General features: G+C 52.4%; 1 protein-coding gene and 1 long non-coding RNA gene across 6 annotated transcripts; one reads left to right on the top strand and one right to left on the bottom strand.

Annotated features, from left to right (window-relative positions):
- The first annotated feature begins 53 nt into the window (after positions 1 to 53).
- Positions 54 to 22,513, top strand: FAM234A (family with sequence similarity 234 member A). 5 transcript variants are annotated; one of them, XM_015074860.3, is made up of 13 exons: positions 407 to 424; positions 663 to 774; positions 13,116 to 13,416; positions 16,619 to 16,735; positions 17,039 to 17,230; positions 18,232 to 18,362; positions 18,927 to 19,059; positions 19,329 to 19,458; positions 19,812 to 19,952; positions 20,282 to 20,357; positions 20,585 to 20,746; positions 21,223 to 21,325; positions 21,417 to 22,513. In XM_015074860.3, exons 3-13 carry the CDS (start codon positions 13,149 to 13,151, stop codon positions 21,626 to 21,628), a joined length of 1,665 nt encoding a protein of 554 aa, XP_014930346.2. In that variant the 5' UTR covers positions 407 to 424; positions 663 to 774; positions 13,116 to 13,148; the 3' UTR covers positions 21,629 to 22,513. The 5 variants fall into 5 exon arrangements, with proteins under 5 accessions (XP_026899563.1, XP_014930345.2, XP_014930347.2 ...); XM_027043762.2 differs by lacking the exons at positions 407 to 424; positions 663 to 774 and adding an exon at positions 54 to 77; XM_015074859.3 differs by lacking the exon at positions 663 to 774 and having other exon boundaries at positions 98 to 424.
- Positions 5,881 to 12,103, bottom strand: LOC113595015 (uncharacterized). The gene is made up of 2 exons (XR_008294610.1): positions 12,048 to 12,103; positions 5,881 to 8,327 (listed from the first exon to the last, which is right to left on the bottom strand). It is a non-coding gene; the product is annotated as an uncharacterized LOC113595015 (long non-coding RNA).
- Positions 22,514 to 22,993: the final 480 nt, after the last annotated feature.

Below are 22,993 nucleotides of genomic sequence, written 5' to 3' on the forward strand. Positions count from 1 at the left end.
CGGTCGGCGCGCTTCCGCCTCCGCTCCAGCCGGCCGGAAGTGACGTCCGGGGGCGGGACTGAGGAGTGCGCCAGCAGGTGAGTGAGCGCGGCCTCGTCCTCCTCGCGCGTGCGCGCGGTGGGGCTCGCGCGGGGCCCCGCCTCTTCGCTGGCTATCGCACCTCTCCGCCTCGGCGATCGGGCCCCGAGAGACTGCAGCCCAGAGGGACCCTGCCCACGCTGTGGCCCGCCTCTCTCAGCATCGGGCCCACGCGTGTTCGTGCAGCGGTGTGGGTGGAAAGGCTGCCGCCGGAGCCAGCCATCCCTCCAGTCCTCCCCCCAGCGGGTCAGCAGGTCCGACTCCCGCAGCCCGGGCTTCAGTGGCCGTCAGCTCAAGCCCCAGTTTTCTCCCAGTAAGAAACTGCCCGTCCCACGTTGGCGGCACAGTAAGTAAGCCAGCCTTTACTGTTTGCGTTACTGAGGGTGCTGCATCGGTTGCCTGAATATAATTAAAAATACGAAAACAGAATGGGCGTGAGAATTCTCTCACCAGAGTCAGAAATCCCCTAGGTCCTCTCATCAGGACCTGCCTGTTAGACCGGCAAAGTAACCCAAAGCTCAGCTGACATCTACCCTTGTATGGGGGAGATCACTCACCCAGACCCCGTCTGTCTTACTGAACAGAAGAAGCAAAGCACAGTTTGAAACGGAAAAGGGCACTGCGGCTGTGAAAGAGTTCCTTGCGGCCCTGTGAACCGACTGGCGGTGACAGTCTGACCTTGAGCACACTGATCAGGTATCAGAATAGGTCATTGCAATTACTTTCGGGTGCTGTTAGAAACCGTGTGATTTCAGCTAAGGAGCTTGTGTTATGCGCTCACCGCCACGCACTGGCTGGCAATGTCTTTTCGACGCCACCACCGGATTGCCCCACTTCCTTCATTGGAAGGATCTCACGGGGACCATGCAGTTAGAGCAGCTTCTATTAACAAATACTGAGTGACTGCTGGGTGCCGGGCATTGTTCTAGGTGCTGAGGGTGTAGCCCTCGACAAAACAGAATTCCTGCCCTCAATGAGCTCCATTTCTACGGAAGGATACAGATAATAAGCAAAATACAGAGCATGCTAAAGACAAAATACAGAGCAGAGAAGGATGAAATGGAAATGCCCCAACTATCGAGTGGATGTTTGTGTGTTTTACCCGTTCTCTGGTCCTTTTTTGCACTGATTAGAACGCTTGTCCTGCCTGGTGTGGCAGTCAAAGGAAATAAAATCTGCCTTAGAGTTCGGGAAAAAGGCTGCTCCGTGCTATTTTCCGGACAAACTATAAAAATTATTTTGTGTAATAGTTACTTGTCCGAAATGCAGAGAGGTGTTCACCCTTAACTTATGCTTAGGAGGCACTGTGAACTGTGCTGAATCACTTTAAAAATCTGTGCGGTTGTGAAGGAAGGGACCTGTGTGTGGAGGCTTGTGCGCGCTGACCGCATATGCTGTGATACATTTGCCTTTATCCAGGAGCTGTGACCTTAAAATTCGTTCTCATTATAAGATGAGTGAGGGCCTGTTCTGGGTTTTCAGATTGCTTACTTGCTGAAGAGAGGAAATACTTGTTCATCTGTAAACAACAGAACACTGGAGCTGTCATTGTCTGGCTTCTGCTTGGCTCAGCCAAACATTCCATGCTGCCTGGCTGGATATTGTGGGTGCCTTTCAAATGCCTCATGCTGAACTGCTGCCAGAATATTTGGCCCACTCTTGGCCATGACACAGGCTCCCTAATGGGAAAGATGTTCGTAAACGACTTGTATGTCTAACAAGCAGCTTTACGGACGCTTGCTATAGAGTTGGTTAGCGATCACAGACCCTGAAGCCTCTGCAGAGATGGTCCCTGAAATACAGAAGACAGTCGTGCTGCATTACTGCCTCTTCTGGCCCAGGGACGGGGCCCACAAAGAGCTCCCATCCCATCTAACTGACCTTTGCTGCATCTACCGTGTGTTTGTACGGCGAGTGCCACAGAGCCTTCCGGCCCTAGAAGGTTCTCCGTCTGCCCTGGGGGCATCGTGAGTGCTCTGGCGTGGAAGGCGGCTAACCCGGATCAGTGGTGCTCACATAGAACTTCCTAAGGCTAGACGCTGGTCTAGCTGGGGCTTGGAGAGACAGGGCTTCCCAGGCAGGAGGACCAGTGCATGGGAAGTGTTGACAATCAGTAACCCTTCCTGGTCAAGTCACAGCACAAGCCAAGAGGGCAAAGGCAGTTCACAAGCCAGACAGCAAAAAGGCGCAGTGAATATGTGACGAGATACAGAATATTCTGTTCTGTATGATTCTTACCTTTAAGATAATCTAACGGAGGGTGCTTGGGTGGCTCAGTCGGTTAAGTGTCCGAATTTGGCTCAGGTCATGATCTCATGGTTTGTGAGTTCGAGCCCCACGTCGGGCTCTGTGCTGACAGCTCGCAGCCTGGAGCCTGCTTCGGATTCTGTGTCTCCCTCTCTCTCTGCCCCTCCCTGCTTGCACTCTGTGTCTCTCTCTCAGAAATAAACATTAAAAAGAAAAAAAATTTTAAGATAATCTAATGGAGCGTGAATTAGGGCAAGAGGGCCCTAGCAGAAAGACATGAATGTACTGTACTCCCACCCAGACTTTAAGAGCAAAAAATCCTAGTGATACAGTGGTGGGTGATCTTTCAGTTTCTTTTAAGCCATCCATTTTACAGATCCTTTCAGTTTCTGTGACTGGTGAAGCTAGATGGTAAAGTCAATCTATAATCAGAGCTTTTCCCCAAGTTTTCCCTACATGTTTTCTTCATTTAAAAAGCTCATCTGAGGTGCCTGGGTGGCTCAGTCAGTCGAGCATCCAACTCTTAATTTCAACTCAGGTCATGATCCCAGGGTCATGGGATCAAGCCCCTCATTGGGCTCTGCACTGACAGTGTGGAGCCTGCTTAGGAATCTCTCTCTCCCTTTCTCTCTGCTCCTCTCCCACACGGGGGCTCATTCTTGCTCTCTTTCTCTCTCAAATTAAAACAAAAACAAAACAGAACAAAAACGTATCTGTTCCCTCAAAGCCTCTCCTCTGCTCTCTGAAATGCATTTCTCTCTCTCTCTTTCTCTGTCATTGTTTAATGTGCCAGGACACTTTCTTCCTCTTGTTTTATTTATTTAAGTTTGCAGATGCCCTTGATTAAAATAATGTCCCCTTTGTAAAACTGTCACCCTAGTGAGGCTGAGTAACGGCAGAAGGAGATACTCTTCTGAGTGATGGGTGGCATGCGTTTGGCTGTGCTAAGTTATGGGCAAATGGAAGTGGCCCTCACTCTTCCTCATTCCCTCGCAGAGACAAAACTGTAGTACCAAGTTATTCTCAAAATTCTCCTATAAAACCAAAGTTAGGACTTTAAGACATGCAGTTAAACACTAAACAAAAATTTTACTTAGTTTAAAATGATTTTTTAAGTGCACCAACTACCTTTTAGACCTGAAGCAGAAATCAAGAGTTGGGCGCTTAACCTACGGAGCCACCCAGGCGCCCAAGCCCTTGCTAGAATTTTAATGCTTTCTTTGTCCATTAAAAAAACAATTAGGGTGAGACTTTTGTAATTTAAGTTTTCTTTGCTCTCTGACTCAGCAAACTGTTCCTAGAGAAAGAGCCTTTGCAGGATAAGGAGGCGCCTTTTCTGCAAATACTGTAGTTTTCCTGCCCCCTTGAAATGTTGATGATCTGCCTGAACTGTTGTTTGACTTCATTCTTCCCTGTGATCAGAGTTTCCACCTGGATGGAAAGCCCGTGTTCAGGTGGAGGACAGGGGTGGCGGCCACGGTGGCCTTGCACAGACACACCCACAGTGGCTCCCTGGAGCCACGAGAGTGATGTGTGGGAGAAACCAGACATGTTCAGGTCACTCCAGGCTGTCCTAAAGTACCTTCTTCCTTGATGTGTCTCATATTGATACATTTTCTTTTTTATCTCTCACATTTCTCTTCGTTGCTTTGCTTTTTACTTGAAATTAAATTAAAAAGTAGGATTGTAGTTACCATTGATAACTCAGAATTTATGGGAGAAAATTCCAGTCAATGACAGTCTCAAAAATACTGTGAGTCATTTTCTGTTTTCTGTCCTCAGGATCACCAACTTGTTAGAAGTAGCAGAAAAGAATATTGGATGCAAATGAGATAAAGGTGCAGATCTCTTTTTGTGTTTTTAATGTTTATTTATTTTTGAAAGAGAGAGACAAAGTGTGAACAGGGGAGGGGGAGAGAGAGAGGGAGACAGACTCCGAAGCAGGCTCCAGGCTCTGAGCTGTCAGCACAGAGCCTCCGACGCGGGGCTTGAATCCACGAACCGTGAGATCATGACCTGAGCCGAAGTCAGACGCTTAACCGACTGAGCCACCCAGGTGCCCAACAGCTTTTATTTTAGATAAAAGGGTCTTAATTCCATTTTGGTAGCTGGAAAGTGTTCATTTCATTTCTCTCTCTCACACATACGCACACAAACATGGAATGTTTTCCTTTTGAATGTATTGAATTGGTGCTAACATATGTTAACAGTCCCCAAGGACTTCCCTTCTGCTTCTCACATTTAATTTCACTAGCATATAGATGAACATTTTGACCCCAGGTGGGACTTGGCAGAGGCCTCTGCTAAGTGGGTGTGGTTATTTAAAACCCATCAGTCTGTGCTAGCAAATGAGAAAGAGAGAGGGGGGAGAGAGAGAGAATCCCAAGCAGGCTCCATGCTGTCAGCACATAGCCCAACACTGGGCTCAAACTGACAAACCGTGAGATCATGACCTGAGCCGAAATCAAGACTTGGACACTCAAATGACTGACCACCCAGGCACCCCTCTTATTCTCTCTTTATGGGGAATTTAACAACAGAAGTTGCATTTTGAAAAAGGGAAAAAACCCTGGAGTTCATAGACATACATAGTTTGGGGAGAAATCTTGGGTGCTTTATTTTTCAGTCTGTTCAGATCAGGGTGGCACTTTGAGCCACTTCTCCTACTTAGGTTGTGACCAGGTGTCCCACAGTGCCCCAGACTCCGAGCTGGGAGGGAGGAGGTTTGTCCTTCTAAGTGGGCCCCTCGGCTCCAGCGTTGTCCTCGGCGCTCCATAGGTGACACGCAGACCCTGCCCAGCACTGCCTGCCGGTGCTTTGAGACTTCTCTGCTGACCCTGCTCCTAAAGGCAGGCCAGAGTGAGTACACGCTCTGTGGAGTCCGGAAGCTTCTCTGCTTCTAGCAGAGAAGAATCTTGTATTCCCAGATCCTCCACCAGATCTCTGTCCGCCCTGCAGGTTCTCCAGGTGGCGGAGGGCTGAAGGCACGTCTGTGTCAGGGAAGGGTGCAGGTATGCAGTAAGACGAGGCTGAAAACCAGGTGGGGCGTCCGGTTGGGGTAAGACTGCATCGAGAAACACTATGTTCTTTCCTTTGAAAGTTTTCTCCTTCTGCACAAGAAAGACTGAGAAGTGTACAGAAGTCATAGGAAAGTGCAAAGTACTCACTCTGGGAGCCCACCCATACGTCATGTTAGGATTACACTGGGATTAAGAAACCTTTTGGCTATTGGCTTATGCCTGATTTTAATCTTCCGGAGTGCACACACTCTTTCTTTCTTTTCTTTTCCACACCCCCTTTCTGAAGCAAGCCTTTGTGTGCTGGGTGGAGGATACAGGATACTCAGCAGCGAAAACTCGCGTCCTTTGGGCACTTACATTGTCACTATGTTGTTGGGCTTTCATGACCCTTACGAACTCCGGCATTTGCTTTGTGCTCTGCGTGTTTGGGGGAACCTCTGTAAGTGAGTTAGGCTGAAGAACTACACGTATCTTCCTTTGCCACTGTGGGAAGGGAGAGGGTTGCTTGCGGTGGTTTTCAGAAAGCTGGGCATTATTTTGTTTTGTTTTTGTTTTTTTAGGGCATTGTCTTGAAATAGAGAACTGTGGCAGGTCAAAGATTCCGCTGTTGGATCAGAGGCACCGCAGAACTCCACTGCTGTTGACATTCCACCAAAACCAAACCAAACAAAGCACAGAGACTTCCCTGGCGTTAGAACAAAAGAGCTCCGTGTAAGGGAGCTTAGAGGCGTCACCACGGCCGCCTGTGGGGAAGCTGGCTCTTCCTCTTGGCGTGTATGATGCTCTGACCCCCCCGCCCTCTTGCCAAAGGCTTTCTTTTTTTAACTGTTTGTTTTGAACTAATTATAGACGCACAAAATGTTACAAAAATCATGCAGAGTCGTCCTCATGCCCTCCAAAGGTCTTACATAACTGAACAGTTATCAAAAGCAGGAAATTGACCTTGGCACAAAGCACTTAGCTAGGGTGCAGACCTCACTCCCTCCCATCTCACCAGTTTTTACATGCACTCATTTGTATGTGTGTCTGTGCGAATTTTTATCACCAGTAGGTATTTGTGCAGCCAGCAGGACAATCCAGATATAGAACTGACCCATCAGGACAAAAGACTCCCAGACCACTGCTCCATACCTGCTCCCCCATCCCTTCGTAGTCAGCCAATTTCTGCACGAGGCGGCTGTGCCTGTGCTGTGCCCTAAAGACCCCAGCTCAGCTCCAGGGTTCTAGAGACGAAGAGCTGCTGGATGTAATTTACTGTCATTTCCTGAAAGAGTCCACAGTGGGGTTATCCTCTCTCCATCTGTCCACCTCAGCTGTTTTTAGGTAAATAAACTTACATTATTGGGTTGGGTATGTGGTCCCTACTTAGTTTTCTCTCAAAGAATGGAAACCTTCAGAGAAGGATCACAGTATCTTTTATTTGTTAATGAAGTGGGTTTTTTGTGTGTGTGTGTTTTTTTTATGTAGAGAGAGAGAATGCGTGTGTCTCCAAGCGGGGGAGGGGCAGAGAGGGAGTGGAGGGGTGCCGGGAGAGAGAGAAAGAATCCCAAGCCGACTCAGCACTATCAGCACAGAGCCCGACATGGGGCTCTATCTCACGAACCATGAGATCATGACCTGAGCCCAATTCAACAGTGGGACACTTAACCCACTGAACCACCCAGGTGCTCTTGTTATAAAGTATCTTTAATTTCACTGGGACAAAGTCTTGGAACTCTATTAATGATTAAGAAAAGAAGAAGAGGGGCACCTGGGTGGCGCAGTCGGTTACGCGTCTGACTTCAACCAGGTCACGATCTCGCGGTCCATGAGTTCGAGCCCCGCGTCAGGCTGTGGGCTGATGGCTCGGAGCCTGGAGCCTGTTTCTGATTCTGTGTCTCCCTCTCTCTCTGCCCCTCCCCCGTTCATGCTCTGTCTCTCTCTGTCCCAAAAATAAATAAAAAACGTTGAAAAAAAAATTTAAAAAAAAAAAAAAGAAAAGAAGAAGAAAGAAATTGTTCAGAGTAATCCAAGGGAGCCGGTGGTTGATACAGGAACATTCAGCGACTGCTTGCTCTTACAGAGATGGCAGCTGGAGCCGGTTCAGCCTCGAGTCATGAAGGATTGGGTTGGAATGTCCCGGGACATTCCAGCCAGGTGGTCCCGTCACCCTGCACTTGAACCCTCCATTCATAGCTGCTTGTGTTTCCTCTGCATTGGCCCCAGCCCTACCGACACCCGTTCCATACAAAGCCTTTTGAATTTTCAAAGACGTCACAAGGCAGAATTTAAATCTCACTTTTCAGGACTGTTTATTATTGATCCCAGTATAAACATAACCCTTGTAACCCTTTGCTCAAGGTGAGGCCTTGGTGTTGCTCACAGTGTAACAATGTCGTCAGGCAATGAGGTGGCTCAGCCTAGGACTAGGTAGCCCACATGTAACATTTTTGTGTTACTTCTCCACATTTGAAAGAAGTTTTTCCTTCCGGATACCAGATAGGCTTTGTTCTCTTTTTCTGTAGGACTTTGTGCCTGCTGCCATCTCCAGGCCTCTCTGGGGCCCCGGGCGAAGGCATGGGGGAGGGGAAGGGCACCTGCGATGCTGGAAAGCCCAGCCTGAGACGTGCAGAGCCGATGGTTTGAGGGGTGCCCAGCCTGTCTTGGGAGGAGCCCACGGTGAGGGGCCATGCAGTGTCCGGGGGCCAGGGAGCCTTATCCCAGCTGGACCGCTCCCGTGGCCGTGGTCTCATTGTGGTCTTGGGCACCTGGTGTCCCTGGATGTCCACTGATGTCCTGAACGTGGTTCTCCAGTCTTCCCATCAATCTGGGTACAGTCCAATCTCTTTTCAACAAAGTGCCTTTCTATCTAAATTTGCTAAGATCTCTTGAGCAAGGAAGAAGCTTGCAGACACAGAGGCTAGGTAATACGGCCAAGGTGCCCCAGATAGGGCGTGAACCTCCAGGTCCAGCCGCTCCGCTGGACTGTGCCCTTCCTCGTGACTTAAATCAAGAAGAAAGAAATTAATTCTTTTATTTTGGTGCTAATAATCTTTCTCTTTTTTTAAACTATCATATTGGTTTTATTTTTGTTTTGACAACATGCACAACACTGGAATTGTGTTATTATTTTACTTAATGTCCATAGATATGCACTAAAAATGTTTACATTTAAGAAAAATCACACATTATGTAAGTCCTATGTAAACATAACCCCTTTTCAATATGTTTTCCTGCTTTGTTTCACACATAAATAGCAGTTTACAAAGTTATAAAACTATCAGTTTTTGTAATTTTTTTAATGTTTATCTATTTTTGACAGAGAGACAAAGCATGAGCAGGGGAGGGGCAGAGAGAGAGGGAGACACAGAACCCAAAGCAGGCTCCAGGCTCCAGGCTCCAAGCTGTCAGCACAGAGCCCAACATGGGGCTCAAACTCATGAGCCATGAGATCATGACCTGAGCCAAAGTCGGATGCTTACCTGACTGAGCCACCCAGGTGCCCCAAAACTGTCAGTTCTTACGGCCCAAAGTACATACAGGTCCTGGAGCATGACAGAATGTTCTCTTTATGATTATGATTTGTTTTGTTTTGTTTTGAGAGAGAGAGAGAGCATGAGCAGAGAGAGGGGCAGAGGAGAGAGAGAGAGAAAGAGAGAATCCCAAGCAGGCTCCATGCTTAGCATGGAGCACAGTGCAGGGCTCAATCCCACGACCCTGGGATCATGACCTGAGCCAAAGTCAAGAATCGGACACTCAACTGCCTGAGCCACCCACGAGCCCCCTCTCTTTATGATGATTTCATAACTAGCAACATGTACTGTTACAGTGCTTATCTCAGTCCAATGACTTATAATCAACCACAAGAGGTTATTGAGCCAGTATCACCAATAATAGACCCATCAATGCACTTGCTGAAAGATACACGTGTTTAAAAAGTTAAAATAGGGGGCGCTTGTGTGGTCAGGCAGTTAAGCATCTGACTCTTGATGTCAGCTCACGTCATCGTCTCGTGGTTTCATGAGTTCGAGCCCTGTGTTGGGCTCAGCACTGACAGTGTAGAGCCTGCTTGGAATTCTCTCTCTCTCTCCCTCTCTCTCTCTGCGCCTCTCCAACCCCTCAAAATAAATAAATAAACTTAAAAAAAAAAAGGTTTTTAAGGGCACCTGGTTGGCTCAGTTGGTGGAGTGTGTGACTCTTGATCTCAGGGTCGTGAGTTAGAGCCCCATGTCAGACACAGATTACTTTAAAAAAAATAAAAAGTCAAAATAGTCAAATGGCTACATTTTAAAAACAACAGCAGAGAAAGCTGCTGTTTGTTTGTTTGTTTGTTTTATGTAGACAGAGCTGGAGAGGGGCAGAGAGAGAGAATCCTAAGCAGGCTCTGTGCTGTCAGTGTAGGGCCCAACGTGGGGCTTGAACTCATGAACCGTGAGATCACAACCCAAGCCGAAATCAGGAGTTGGATGCTTAACCTGTGGAGCCCTCTAGGCACCCCAGTTTCAGATCAGTTTTGTGCCCTTGCACATGTCTTAGTGGCTGGTTCAGTTTTAGACGCCAACATCTGTCATTTCAAATGATGCTTCCCACAAAAATGTCTCCTACAGCTGCTTCCCTAGCCCACAGCGGTAATGGTTTACTCCCAGCTGAGCCTCTGGGGAGGGGAGCTCACCTCTGGAAGCCCTGGGCTCCTGTTCCTGCATCTCTGATGCACGGCCAGGTTGTAGATGCCGACAAGAGGCACATCACCCGACCTCCTGTTACTGGTGACCATATGGAGGGTTTTTTCCCTTTCTGCTTCTAAGTCTTGTCACGGAAACAGGCAGTGGTGTGGGGGAAATGTGTGTTCTTTCAGCTGGGCTCCCAATCAAAAGCCAGGTCATTGAGAAAATGACAATATTCCCTCTGTTCTTGCCATGAGATGCACCATTTGGTCTCATTTAGCAACGTAAACCATGCAGGGGAAACAAGGGAATAGTCTGGGCTTAGTTTCCACATAATTTTCGGATTTATCACTCGGCTCTTCTAACCAACTGAGATAACAGGCCAACTGCTCCAGTCACATTTTAAAAACACACTTTATGCCTGACAGTGCACAGAATATTTCTGGAGGGAGCCATAAGAAACCAGTAGCACGCTTCCCCTCAAGCCTGAGGGCCGCGGAAGGGAGTGAGCTTTATACTTCTGCACCTTTCGGAGATGTATCATGTGTATTTACTGCTGATTTAAAACCCCAAACAACATCTGTAATCATTGTTTGCCACTGTCTTCTGTTGTTAGTCTTAGGGACCCCTGTAGCTTAGGGGTTCAGAGACTGATCAGGGAAGGAGCAGTCCAGACTCCTAGGCTGGGGTCCGCATCTGGATTTGCTCTACTGAAGCTTACCAAGAATTCCAAGGAAAAGAACGCCCAGAAAACACCGTCCAGCAACGTGGTTGAAGGGAGAAGTCCTTCCCCCTTTGCTGTGCTTTCCCTCCAGGCTGGCAGTGGGAGGTGGGGTCTCCCTCTGCTTCAGGGGCCAGAAGACAGGAGACAACATCTCATTGTCACCAGTGGCGAAGGGGAGTGACCAGAGCCAGAGAAAGGCAGACTTCGTGGCCAGTACTGCTCCACTTGGCTGCTCTCTGGGATCTCCTGCATAGCATTTAACCACAGCTCCTGCCTGGAGCCACTGCCCAGATTGATTTACTCGGGGTGTGGTCGGGGTGTGGCATCAGGATTGTGAAAGTGGTTCTCAGGTGGAACCACGGCCAAGAACCAGGGCCAGGGAGGACCTGCGTCCCTCAGCCAGAGCATGTCACCAGCGGCTTCACGCTCCTTAGTCGCCCGGGCTCCGGAAAGCAGTTTCCCTGGGCAGACTGGTCAGCAGTCGGGCCCATGGCTGTCCAGAGGCTCCTCCCACAAGGTGGGTCTGGGAAACCAGGGCTGTAGGCTGGGTGTGAGTAGTTGCGTCACTCTGAATGGAGGCCTCGCTCTTAGTCTTGGGGTGCCTTCCCACTGTGCCCTGCTGGACACCCTGCTTCTGACAGATAAGGGCAGCTACAGCTCAGAGACCCTGAGCTTCCTGCCCTGTGTGTTGAAGCTCTGAAGTAAGAGAACGTCACAGATAGAGCTTGTAAAATGGAGTATTTTAGCATTCTGATCTCTCATTCGGTTTTCTGTCCTTTGCCAAAGGAATGTGTGTTGTAAATGCATCCACTATCCTTCCCTTGCAGACACAACATCTAGATCTTTCCCGAAGGTCAGGCCTGATCCCAGGTTCTGCTTCCACTCTTTCCCTAGCTACTCCTCCAGACGCTCCTGCCCCACTCCCCCACCCCATGCCAGCCGCTTGCGTTTAATGAGTTCCTTGGTCATGAGTCATTGTTTGATTCTCTTGTGTCCAACTCATTACCTTGGACAGGCACACCTTTTCTGACTTCCAAGACCTCAAAAGTCATGTCTCTGCACTAAGGAGAATGCACACAGATTCTTTTGGTTTCCTTTTTAAATTGTGGTAAAATACACTTAACGTTTAACACTTAGAACTTACCATTAGTGACATGGAATACATTCACAGTGTTTTGCAGTCATGGCCACCGTTTTTATCACCCCAGTGGGAAACCCTGCACCCACTAGCAGTCTTCCCCTGTTTGCCTGTCCCCAGCCCTGGTACCCAGCCGTCTCCTTTCTGCCATTATGGGTTTGCCTGTTGCGAACAATTTCACGTAAACGGAGTCATACCACGTGCCGAGTCTGGAGTCTGGGCACCTCACGGAGCCTCGATGTTTCCAAGGTTCGGAGCCTCGATGTTTCCAAGGTTCATCCATGTTGCAACAGGTGTCGGTGCTGATTGCTTTTTACCGCCGAAGACCATTCCATTGTGTGGATTTGCGCATTTGCTGCATCCATCTGTTGAGGGGCATTAGGGTTGTTACAAATAACGAAGCCATGGACACTTGTTTACAAGTTTTTATGTGAGTCTGGTTTCGGTTCTGTCGGGTGTATACCTACAAGTGCCATTGCTGCATCATAGGGTAATTCTGTGTAGACGTCTGAGGAGCTGTCAGACTGTTCTCCACAGTAGCTGCACAGGGTCCCACGTTCTCCACATCCTCACTGACACTTGTCATCTTCCTTTTCTTTTCTTTTTTAATGTTTACTTATTTATTTTCAGGGAGAGAATGCGGGAGTGGGAGGGGCAGCGAGAGGGGGGGGGGAAAGAGAATCCCAAGCAGGCTCTGCGCTCAGCGTGGAGCCCGGTGCCGGGCCCGATCTCATGACTGCGAGATCACGACCTGAGCTGGTATCAAGAGTTAGATGCTCAACGGACTGAGCCACCCAGGCACTCCTCTCTCTCTCTCTCTTTTTTTTTTTAATTAAAGCTACCCCAACCTTCCCACATAGGCCACCATTTCCATCGATACCTCAGGCTGGTGGGAGGCAGGTCGGGCGTGCCCAGACCTGCGCTGGCCAGGCTTGTTAATGTGTGACACATGGGTTTATTATTGTCAGCCTCGGCCCCGGCCCCGCCCTGCCCTCCCTGGGCTTGCCTCGGCGTCAGCAGGCAGGAGACACTGGAGTGTGAGGGGTGAAAGTTTTCCCTGCCCGCTGGCTCCACACAACCGGTCTGCCAATTAAAGATTTTCTTGGGTGGCATTTGTGACACCCTAAACATTCGTGGAGCTTTTGTTTCTTGGGCCGGTGGCCCGCAGTCACGGCTGCAACCGGGCTGAGAGGCCAAACGCAGCGGAGCCCCGGACGGCTGTCCGGTGCGGCAACCTTTTGACTGTCCCTGTTTTGTTGACGCAGTGACCAGGAGTGGCACTCTGGGATGTGCACGCGATGATGGGCAGCAAGGACTTAGAAGCTGAAATCCATCCCTTGAAGAACGAAGACAAGAGGTTGCAGGAGAATCTGGGAAGCCAAACGACAAAGGAGGACAACCTGAAAGGCTTGCCTCGGCAGCCCGGCCTCTCCGGCTGCCGGACAGTGGCGTTTTTTCTTTCACTGTTTGTCTGCCTTTTTGTGGTGTTCGTGGTCTCGTTCATCATCCCCTGTCCGGACCGGCCCGCGTCCCAGGGGACATGGAGGGTCTACTACAACGCAGCAGGTGTGCCTGGGAGTGGGCGGAAGGGAGCGTTGAAGTCCAGAGTGGCCTGCAAGCAGGAATCAGCCCGAAGCGGCTGCCAGTCCCGCGTCCAGGTTTTTCTTGGGACCGTAAGGCCTGTAGAGCAGCCTCTCGGCAAACGTGGGGCAAGACCCTGGCAGCGTGGTGGCCTGCTCTCGTTTTAGGAAGGATGGGTTGGGTCAATCAAGGAAAGCCGCCCATTTGGTTACATTTTGGAATTTTTAAAAATTAATAAAACAGCACCGGGCGGCACAGATAGAGGGGAGGCCGTGGTGAACTGAAATCCGCAGATCTGGGAGTCGGGTCTCCTGAAGCGCTCTGGCTAACTTGCGGGCGGCTGAGCCGGATCCAGCACACTCGGTGTCTCTCGTGAAATCCACAGTGTGGAATCGTGGCCTTTATGAAAAGCCATCGAGTCAGCCCCACTCGACACTCTGCCTCATCTCACAGTGGGGGCGCCTGCCGTGTGCCCACGAGTGGGCACTGCCGAGGCTCCGTGACCGCGGCCGGGGGCGGAAGAGGGGGTTTCTCATCTAACCCCCACAGCCCGTTTTATTCAGGTTTCATGCTTCATTTTGAGAAGGAGGAATAATGTATGTCTCTGTGTTTATTTTTGCAGCTTTTGTTGAGGTATAATTTATATGTCAAAAGATTCACTTGTTTTAAGTATAGGACTCAGTGATTTTTAGTCAATTCACAGAGCACCTGTGCACCTATCAGCACATTCCAGTTGTAGCAGATTTCCGTCATCCCGACAAGATTTCTTGTCCTCCCCACTCCCTTTCCCCCAACGTAGGCAGCCACTGTTCGCTGTCTGTGTCCACACACTTGCCTGTTCTGGATACTTCACGTGAACAAAGCCACTAGACCTGTATCTGGGAGCCTGGCCTCCCGCACGGAGACAAGTCTGTCCCCCTATTCACGGCATGTCCCCCTGTTCTTTCTGGTGCTGAGCAGGGCTCCTCCATGGGGGTGGGCCGCATCGTTCATCTGTTCACCCATTGGTGGGTATTGGGTTGTTCGTCGTTTGGCTTTGCTAACGCTGCTGTGAACATTTACGGACAGTCTTTGCACGGACACGTGTTCTCATGTCTCTTGGGTAGGTTGCTAGAGGTGAAACTGTTGACGCTGATGGTAAGTTCATGCTTAACTTTCCTGGTAAATGTCGAGCTGTATAATTATATCGGGCTGGAGAGGATTCTAGATTCTCCACGTCCTTGATAATACTCGTTGTTATCTGCCTTTCTGGTTCCAGCAGAGGGTATAAAGTGGTATCCCGTCGTGGTTTTAATTTGAATTTCTCTCGTGACCAACGATGCTGAGCATCTCTTCACAGGGTGTCTGCCATTCTTGAATCTTCTCTGGTATACGTCTATTCAAATCTTTTGCTCATTTAAAAGATAGGATTTTTTAATTTTTGAGTTATACAAGTTCTTTATATATTGTAGATGCAAGTCTTTTATGAGATACATGATCTGCAAATATTTGCAACCAGTCTGTGGCTTGTCTTTGCACTTTTGTGAAGGTGTCTTCCAAAAAAGCACAAAAGATGTAAATTTTGATGTAGTCAGGTGTATATTTTTTATTATGGGTCATGCTTTTGGTGCCAAGAACTCTGCCTAATTTAAAGCCGTGAAGGTTTTTTTTCCCTGTATTTTCTTCTAGAAACTTTATAGTTTTAGCCCTTCAACTTAGGTCTCTAGTCCACTTTTCCCCCTAAAGTTTATTTATTTATTTATCTTGAGAGAGAGAGAGCAAGAGAGAGAGCGAGCATGCGAGCAGGGGAGGGGAAGAGGGAAAGGGAGAGAGAGAATCCCAAGCAGGTTCCACATTGCTGGCATGATCACAAACCTTGAGATTATGACCTGAGCCTAAGTCAGACACTTAACCAACTGAGCCACCCAGGTGCCCCTTTCCAGAAGTTCTAATCATCTCAACAGAAACTCTGTACATACAGTATTTTCCCTTTTGTATCTGGCTGCTTTCACGGAGTCTAATGCCCTTCGAGCTTGTCCGTGTCGTAACAGGTGTCCGAATCTCCTTCCATTTTATGGGAGAATCTTATATACTGTGTGTGGACTGCATCTGGTTTATCCCTTCTTCTCTTGGTGGACACTTGGCATGTTTCCACCTGGTGGCTGCTGTGAGTAATGCAGTGAACTTGGCTGTGTGGGAATTGAGTCCCTGTTGTCGGTTATTTTGGGTAAAAGTATGAGGTAGTGTCTCCTTATGGTTTTGATTTAATTTCCCTAATTGCTGCTGATGTTGAGCATCTTTCGGGTGCCATGGCTATTTCTCTCTCTTCTTAGGAGACATGTCTCTTTGAGTCCTTTGCCTGTTTTTACAGTGGGTTGTGGAGTCACAGGAGTTCTCTCTCCCGGGTATCAGTCCCTCATCAGATATCTGATTTGCAAATATTCTCTCCCACTCTGTGGGTTATCTTTTCACACTCTTGCCAGTGTCCTTTGATGCACAGAAGTTCTAAATTTTGATGAACTCCAATTTGCCTAATTTTTCTTTTGTTGCCTGTGCCTTTGGTGTCACATCCAAGAAATCATTACCAAATCCAGTGTCATGAAGACTTTTCTCTATGTTTTCTTCTAGGAAGCTCTTAAATTTAGGTCTTTGATCCATTTGCAGTTCATTTTTGTATACGGTGTAGGATAAGGGCCCAGCTTCATTCTTTTGGTGTTTGATTTGAGTCCTTGAACGAAGGGAAGACGTAGACCCTTACGAGTAGTGGGGTGCGGACTCCTGGACCCCAGACTGATGTCGGGAGGGATTCCTTCCTGAATAAAAGGTGTTCAGAGGACGCATGTGTGCACCCCAGCGTCCTGCTGATGCCTGACATTTCATCTGTCGTGTTCGTGAAGGACACGTGTGCTCGGAAGAAGCCGCTGCTCTTATGGCGGCCTCATGCTGGCAGGTGCTAACTGGCGCCAAGCCTCAGGGAGCACAGAAGTAGGTTGAGCCAGGGGCGTGCAGCTGGCTCAGTTGGAAGAGTGTGCGACTCTTGATCTTAGGGTTGTGAGTTCAAGCCCCAGCCCATGTTGTGCGTAGAGATGACTCAGGAAAGAAAAGAAAAATTAAAAAAAAAAAAAAAAGAAATGAGTCATGTCAGACTTGGCCTGGCCTTTACACCGGGCACGGCCTGAGGACTATACTCTGTGGTTTTCTTTCTCAGTCACCTATGACTTTCTGGCTACAGAAGACATAAACAGGGACAGGATCCAAGACGTTCTCTTTCTGTATAAAAATACCAACAGCAGCAACAATTCCAACCTGTCCTGCGCTGACGAAGGTAACTGTTTTTATCTGAAAAAGGAGGAACTTGCTGTGGGTGGAGGGATCCTCCCCCCTTTGCCACCTTTGAGGAAAACAGATGGTGGCGTTTCTGTAACCCGGCATGTTGCCCTTCCCAGCAGGACTAGGAGGAGACAAGGGGGCAGCCCTGGTCCCAGCACCCTGGCCTCCGTGCGGCTCCTGACCCCATGGGGCCAGCACTAGGGTCCCCGTGAGCCCAGTGGTAGCAGCCTGGGCCCGGGAGTGGGGTGTGGGGAAGAGGGCCTGTCGCGCCCCACAGAGTTGGGTCTCTCCCCTCCAGGCTTTTCTTCCCCCTGCACCTTTGTGGCCGCTGTGTCAGGGGCCAATGGCAGCGTGCTCTGGGAGAGGCCCGCAGCCCAGGACGGCGCCCTTGTGCAGTGTGCTGTCCCACAGCCAGAGGGCGGCAGGACATCGTCTGCCTGCATCCTCGTGGGCAGACCCAGTTCCTTCGTCGCTGTGGACGTGTTCACAGGTAGGCGGCTCCACATGGGAGGTCCCACACCAGGCAGCCCTCAGGAGGTTCAGCCGTGTTCTCGGGGCCAGTGGGCGGGATAGGGAAGACGGTTCCCGGAGTGGGAGGGAGCCTCCGTGGGGACACCGCCTCCTGGCAGTCACGCCCTGCTACCCTGATGTAGCCGTCACGTTTCACCCTGTCTTGGCACCTCCTGGTTCAGTCTTGCCAGGCCAGCAGAGACGGGGAGCTCAGAGGGGCTGCCCTTCGCAGCACCCAGGCCAGCGCCTGGGTTGAGCCCACAGGGGAGGTCCTGGCCTCCCAGGGCTCTGGATGCACGGTGTCTGTACCCGGGCCTTAATGTAACAGGCTGTGGTTAGCCCCATCCCTCACCGGGGTCTTCTGGAATTCTGCGCCTTGGCACTAGATGTGCTGAGCATTAGCATTTCCCTTACCAGTTGTGGTTTTGAGGGTATAGAGGAAAACAGAGAGCAGCCTGGAAAACTTTAAGAACAGAGGAATTCGTCTTAAGAAAGAGCGTGGAAAAGATTGTACCTGGGTAAGAAAGAAGCTGTTCTGTCAGAGCTGGGCTTCTGTGGGTCCAGCCATAAGCACGCACCTTCCTTCTCTGCCTCCTGTGCGCAGGCGCCTTCATGGAGGCCAGGGGTCCACCTGTGATCCCAGCGGTAGTCAGGGGTCCTGAGGCGCTTGGGAAGTGTCGAGGTCAAGCCCTGTCCATCCAGGCGGGAGGGTCAGGATTGGCCTTCAGATGTTCTAGAACCAAACGTGAGAAGACATGGATGAAAAACAAAGGAAGACGGAGCTCTTTGGTTCCAGAAACAACGCTTCTGACACCCTGGTGCGTGACCGCATCTTGGACAGCCAGTGGTGTGCACGCTGCACTTGCCTTTGGCTTCCCACCGGCGGGCGTTTCTATTTCTCCGTGTGGGTGCTGTGCGACTGCCAGGACGAGGCAGAAGGGGATTTGGAGGCCAGCGCTCAAGCGACGTGTTTGGTTTTAGGGGAGACCCTGTGGAGCCACCCCAGTAGCTTTGGAGGGAACGCTTCCATCCTGAGCTCTTTACTCCAACTGCCCGACGTCGATGCTGACGGGGCTCCAGACCTGCTGGTTCTCACCCAGGAGGAGAAGGAGGTACCGCTCCCCCCCACCAGCTGGCTCACCGCGGCCCACTCACCATCAGGCCTCTTCTCTGCCCTTGGTCCGCTTTCACTTTTTTTTTTTTTATTTATTTTTTTTTTAACGTTTATTTATTTTTGAGACAGAGAGAGAGACAAAGCATGAAGAGGGGAGGGGCAGAGAGAGAGGGAGACACAGAATCGGAAGCAGGCTCCAGGCTCTGGGCCACCAGCCCAGAGCCCGATGCGGGGCTCGAACTCACGGACCGCGAGATCGTGACCTGAGCTGAAGTCGGACGCTTAACCGACTGAGCCACCCAGGCGCCCCGGTCCGCTTTCACTTCTTGGCAGAACTTGGGTCTGACCATTGGTCAGGGGCCTCACTCAGGGCCCTGTGCTCTTGGTACCTGCTGACTGGCCGGCTGGGGCGGCTCTGTCCCTGTTGGGCAGCTTCTGGGCCTTCCCAAGAATGGCAGAGCCATTTGGACCAGTGCAGCCTCGGGGGTGGGGCCCTGTAGGCTGGCATGGGGCTGCCAGCGTCTCCCAGGAAGGTTTTACCCCCCTCTCCTCTGTGTTACAGGTTAGCGGCTACATCTATTCAGGCAGCACTGGTCACCAGATTGGCCACCGAGGCAGCCTTGGTGTGGGTGGGACCAGTGGCTCCCTCCTCCATGTCACCAGGATGGGTGCTCACTACATCCTTTTCCCTTGTGGTATGTCGTGCCTGCCGTTTCCAGGACTGTCCCTCTCACGGAAGCCACGCCCCTCTGAGAAAGCAGATTGGGGGTGGGGTTGGGACCGTGGGGAGGCATATCAACTCCTACCCTTACAGGAGAGACACGAGTTGGTCACTGACAGGCTCAGAAACCAGAGGGTCTCCGCACCCAAGGCTCAAGGAGGACACCTGTGTCCCGGCAGCAGGGCTCGTGAGGGGACTCCTTCCTGCCAGCAGCAACTCGAGGCACTTCTGTGTTTCCAACAGCAAGCTCCCTCTGTGGTCGCTCCGTGAAGGGTCTCCATGAGACGGTGACCGGGAGAGGGAGCCCACTGAAGAGAGACCCGCTCTGGGAGGGCATGCTCAACGCCACCACCCACGGGCTGCTTTGGCGCAGGTTGGTCTGGGTGGCAGATGGCACAGGTGGTCCCGTCCCAGTGCTTGGAGCCGTCGAGCAGGCCAAGGGGCGAGGCCCTGCCTGGTGCTGGGCTCCAGGGCTGCCCTGGGCTCAGACTCAGGAAGCGGGCCTACAGCATCTCAGAAAAGGCCAATGGGAAGGTAGGTCCCCGACAGTGGGCTCACCCTCATCTCTGTACACAGCCAGGGTCTTGACTCCTCTTAAACCAGAGAAGCAGGGAGCGTGGGCTGAGCCAAGAGCTGGAGAGACTCAGCCCAGCAAGCAGCCCGTGGGGGTGGGTCCTGCCTACCTCTCTGTCCCAGCCGCATGCCTCTGGCTGTCTCCTCCCTTAGCCCTGGAGCCATCCGCTACCTGATGACTGTTCCAGGGAAAGTGGGTGAGGACCTCCTCCTCGTGAGTTCAGAAGCCTGTGTGCTGTTGGACGGGCAGGAGCTGGCACCCAGGTGGATCTTCAGCGCAGCCCGGGTCCTGAGGTACAGCGTCTTTCTCCAGGAACCGCGCAGCGATTGCAGGCCAGGCGCGCTCAGCCTGTCCCTTGGTTGCAGCCCTGGGACGAGGCCTGCTGTTGGGGGGGGGATGCCTGTGTGCTTCTGCCCAAAGCCTCTTGCCCATCACCTGGTGACACCGTGTCACCCCTCTTGCACTGGAGAAGCCGGTGCAGTCCTTTCAGCCCTGGCCTCAGCCTCCGTGCTGGCCCTGGTGTGGGCAGGTGTGGCCAAGGGGAAGACCGGGGGGTATACCAGTTCCCAGGTATTTCCTCACAGAGGTCCTGTGCGAGCTCTCCTGCCCTGTTTTCTTGCAGAAGACCCATCCTTGGCTACTACAAACCTGACACCTTGGCTGTGGTCATTGAAAACGGAACCAGCATTGACAGACAGGTTGGCTGCACCTGCTTTCAAGGCCCCACCTTTGTTCATAGTTGAGGGACGTTAGTCTGCACAGCCCACGGGGCCGCTCTTGAAGACTGAGCCGGAACAGGAGAGGCCTCAGCGAGATACCTTGGTGGCCCTCGGGGAGTAGCTCCTCCAGGGCTGGCCTAGCTGGGGCCCGTGGGCCTGTGCAAGCCCCACCTGCAACCCTCTACACTGTCCCCCTCCCACCCTAGATCCTGCTCCTGGACCTCAGCACAGGGGCCGTCCTGTGGAACCAGGCCCTCCCGGGCCTCCCTGGGGACCCGCAGTCCGCCAGCCTGCCAACCGCAGACCACCGCTCAGCCTTCTTCTTCTGGGGTCTCCACGAGCTGATGGGCACCAACCAGACAGTACAGGTGGGGCAGGCGCAGAGGGGACACGCCCATGCCAGGGCCAGAGACCAGAGGCCAGGCTTGGGTGCTGCCTTGAGGCACCCGGGAGCTAAATGGGTGGCTGCATGTGCACACATAAATAGAAGCCATGGGACGGTGGGTGGGCCACAAAGGAGGCCAGGGCCGACGTCAGCCTCAAGCAGGTGATGGGGATTGGGGAAGAAGCGGGGGTACGTCAAGGAGGGCAGGCGCAGATTTCCAACCAGAGCATTCCTGAGAAGGATCAGGGTCAGGTCAGAAGAAAAGGAATGGAAGGTGGGTGCAGAGTGGAGGACCCTGTGGACACAGCTCTGGGCAGGGTCGCTCTGTCACGGTATCCTGTGACGGCAGGCACAACGTGGCCCGGCAGTGAGCCAAGGACGCTTAGTTTCTCCGATCTGGCGCTGGTGACAGCCACGGGCCTCATCGGCTTCACGCTCCATTGCCGTTTCTTGCTCTAGGAGCCCGGAGACACCCAGCACAGCCTGTACATGTTCCACCCCACTGTGCCTGGCGTCCTGCTGGAGCTGGCCAACATCTCCGCCAACATCGTTGCCTTCCAAGGTGAGCGCGGCCTCGTGTGGGCCGAGGGCCTGCCTCCTGTCGGGTCTCCTCTGGCTGGTCCTGATTGCCGCGACGGCTGTGTCTCCTGTAGCGGTCCTGTTTGAGCCAAGCCGCCACGCTGCCTACGTCCTCCTGACGGGCCCCACTCGCCAAGACGCTCCTGGCGTGGTCTCTGTAGCCAAGCACAAGGTGCGGGAGCTCGTCCCGAGCAGTAGGGTGGTTCGCCTGGCCGAGGGCGGGCCTGACAGTGACCAGGCGGTCCGGGACCGGTTCTCCCGCCTGCGGTACCGCAGCGAGGCCTAGACGCCTGGTGGCCAGCGAGGTGCGAGAGGCTCCAGCTGCTGAGATTAAACACCGTGGGACATCGGTCTTTCGCTCGGTTTGCACGCTGACCCCTCTCGTCTCCGTCGTGCCCAGGGACGTGCGTGGGTGAGGGGATGGCCGGGCCTCTCCCTCATGCGCCGCACACCACGTCCCCGCAGGTCCTTGCTCTGCCCCACTGGGGTCCTGCTCATGGCCGGCTGCCTTCACCGTGGCCTCTCTGGGCTGCCTTGGGCACAGCTGGGCCCTACAGCACCACTCTCACTTGTCCACACCTGGCTGGAGGGGCCCGGGCTTTGGGAAGAGCCCCAGCCTACAGAAGTCCCCTCCCTCGTCCCATCTGCACCCACCCTGTCTGCACATCTCCCTGGGGCCTGCGGTGGCCTCAGGGCAACAGCCAGGCCCTGAGGCCATTCCAGCTTCTGGCCTTTCTCAGAGCACAGGGGGGGCTAGACTCTGGTGTGGTTGGTGGACACTTGCCCTGGGGGCCCCTTTGACAGGCCCGTGAGGAATGGGATGCCTTGGAGCCGTGAGGCTGGCCTGCTGCTCATGGATGCGCTGGGGGGCATTTTCACCCCTGTGCTGTGAATGTCGCGAGGAACCGGCCGTAAGGCCCACGCTGGGGTCAGTCTGTACCCCCTCAACACACACTGGAGCTGCTTGTCCCTCGGGGGTCCCCACACCCCTGGCCAGTGCCTGGCCTCCTCCTGGTGCTCAGAAGTCCTTGGCCGGCAGTGTCACCTGATGCAGGACTCACCTCTGTGCCTTGCTGTGCCCCAGGCCTACCGCGGTGCTGTGTGGGGCTCAGTGTGCCCTGATGACCCTGAGTACCACCGGAAGAAGCCGGAATAAATGATTTGCACTGTCTGAGAGCATGCGCCTCATGTGTGTCTGCTCCAAAGGGGTGAAGGGGATTTGGTGCTGGTCAGGCTGCTGGATCACGGAAGAGGTGGGGGACCCTCTACCCGGTTCCCGTCCAGATCAGCAGTGGGGGCACGAGGAGCTTTGCTTCTTGGCCTCTAAGTGCAGCTCAGGTTTGAAGACCCCTCCCTGGTCTCTCCAGTTCAAGTCAGGAACCCAGCCTGTGGACGTGGATATGCCCCCAGCAGGACAGGCAGGGTCCCCTGAGCACCCCTGTGTACTCCAAGGGCAGCTGTGCAGGCAGCAGGAGCCTGGGCAGGGGGGGCTTCAGGGAGGCACCGCTCTGGAACTGAGGTGAGGGCGCTTATCCGAGAATCCTGCGGGAACCTCCTGTGTGCACGTAGGTATGGAAAGCCCCGTTTCCCAGCTGCACAGACAGGAGCCTGGGAGGGACAACGCGGGGGGCACCCTCTGCCAGGGAGCAGG

This window comes from Acinonyx jubatus, chromosome E3 (assembly GCF_027475565.1).
Source record: "Acinonyx jubatus isolate Ajub_Pintada_27869175 chromosome E3, VMU_Ajub_asm_v1.0, whole genome shotgun sequence".
Classification (NCBI taxonomy): Eukaryota; Metazoa; Chordata; class Mammalia; order Carnivora; family Felidae; genus Acinonyx; species Acinonyx jubatus.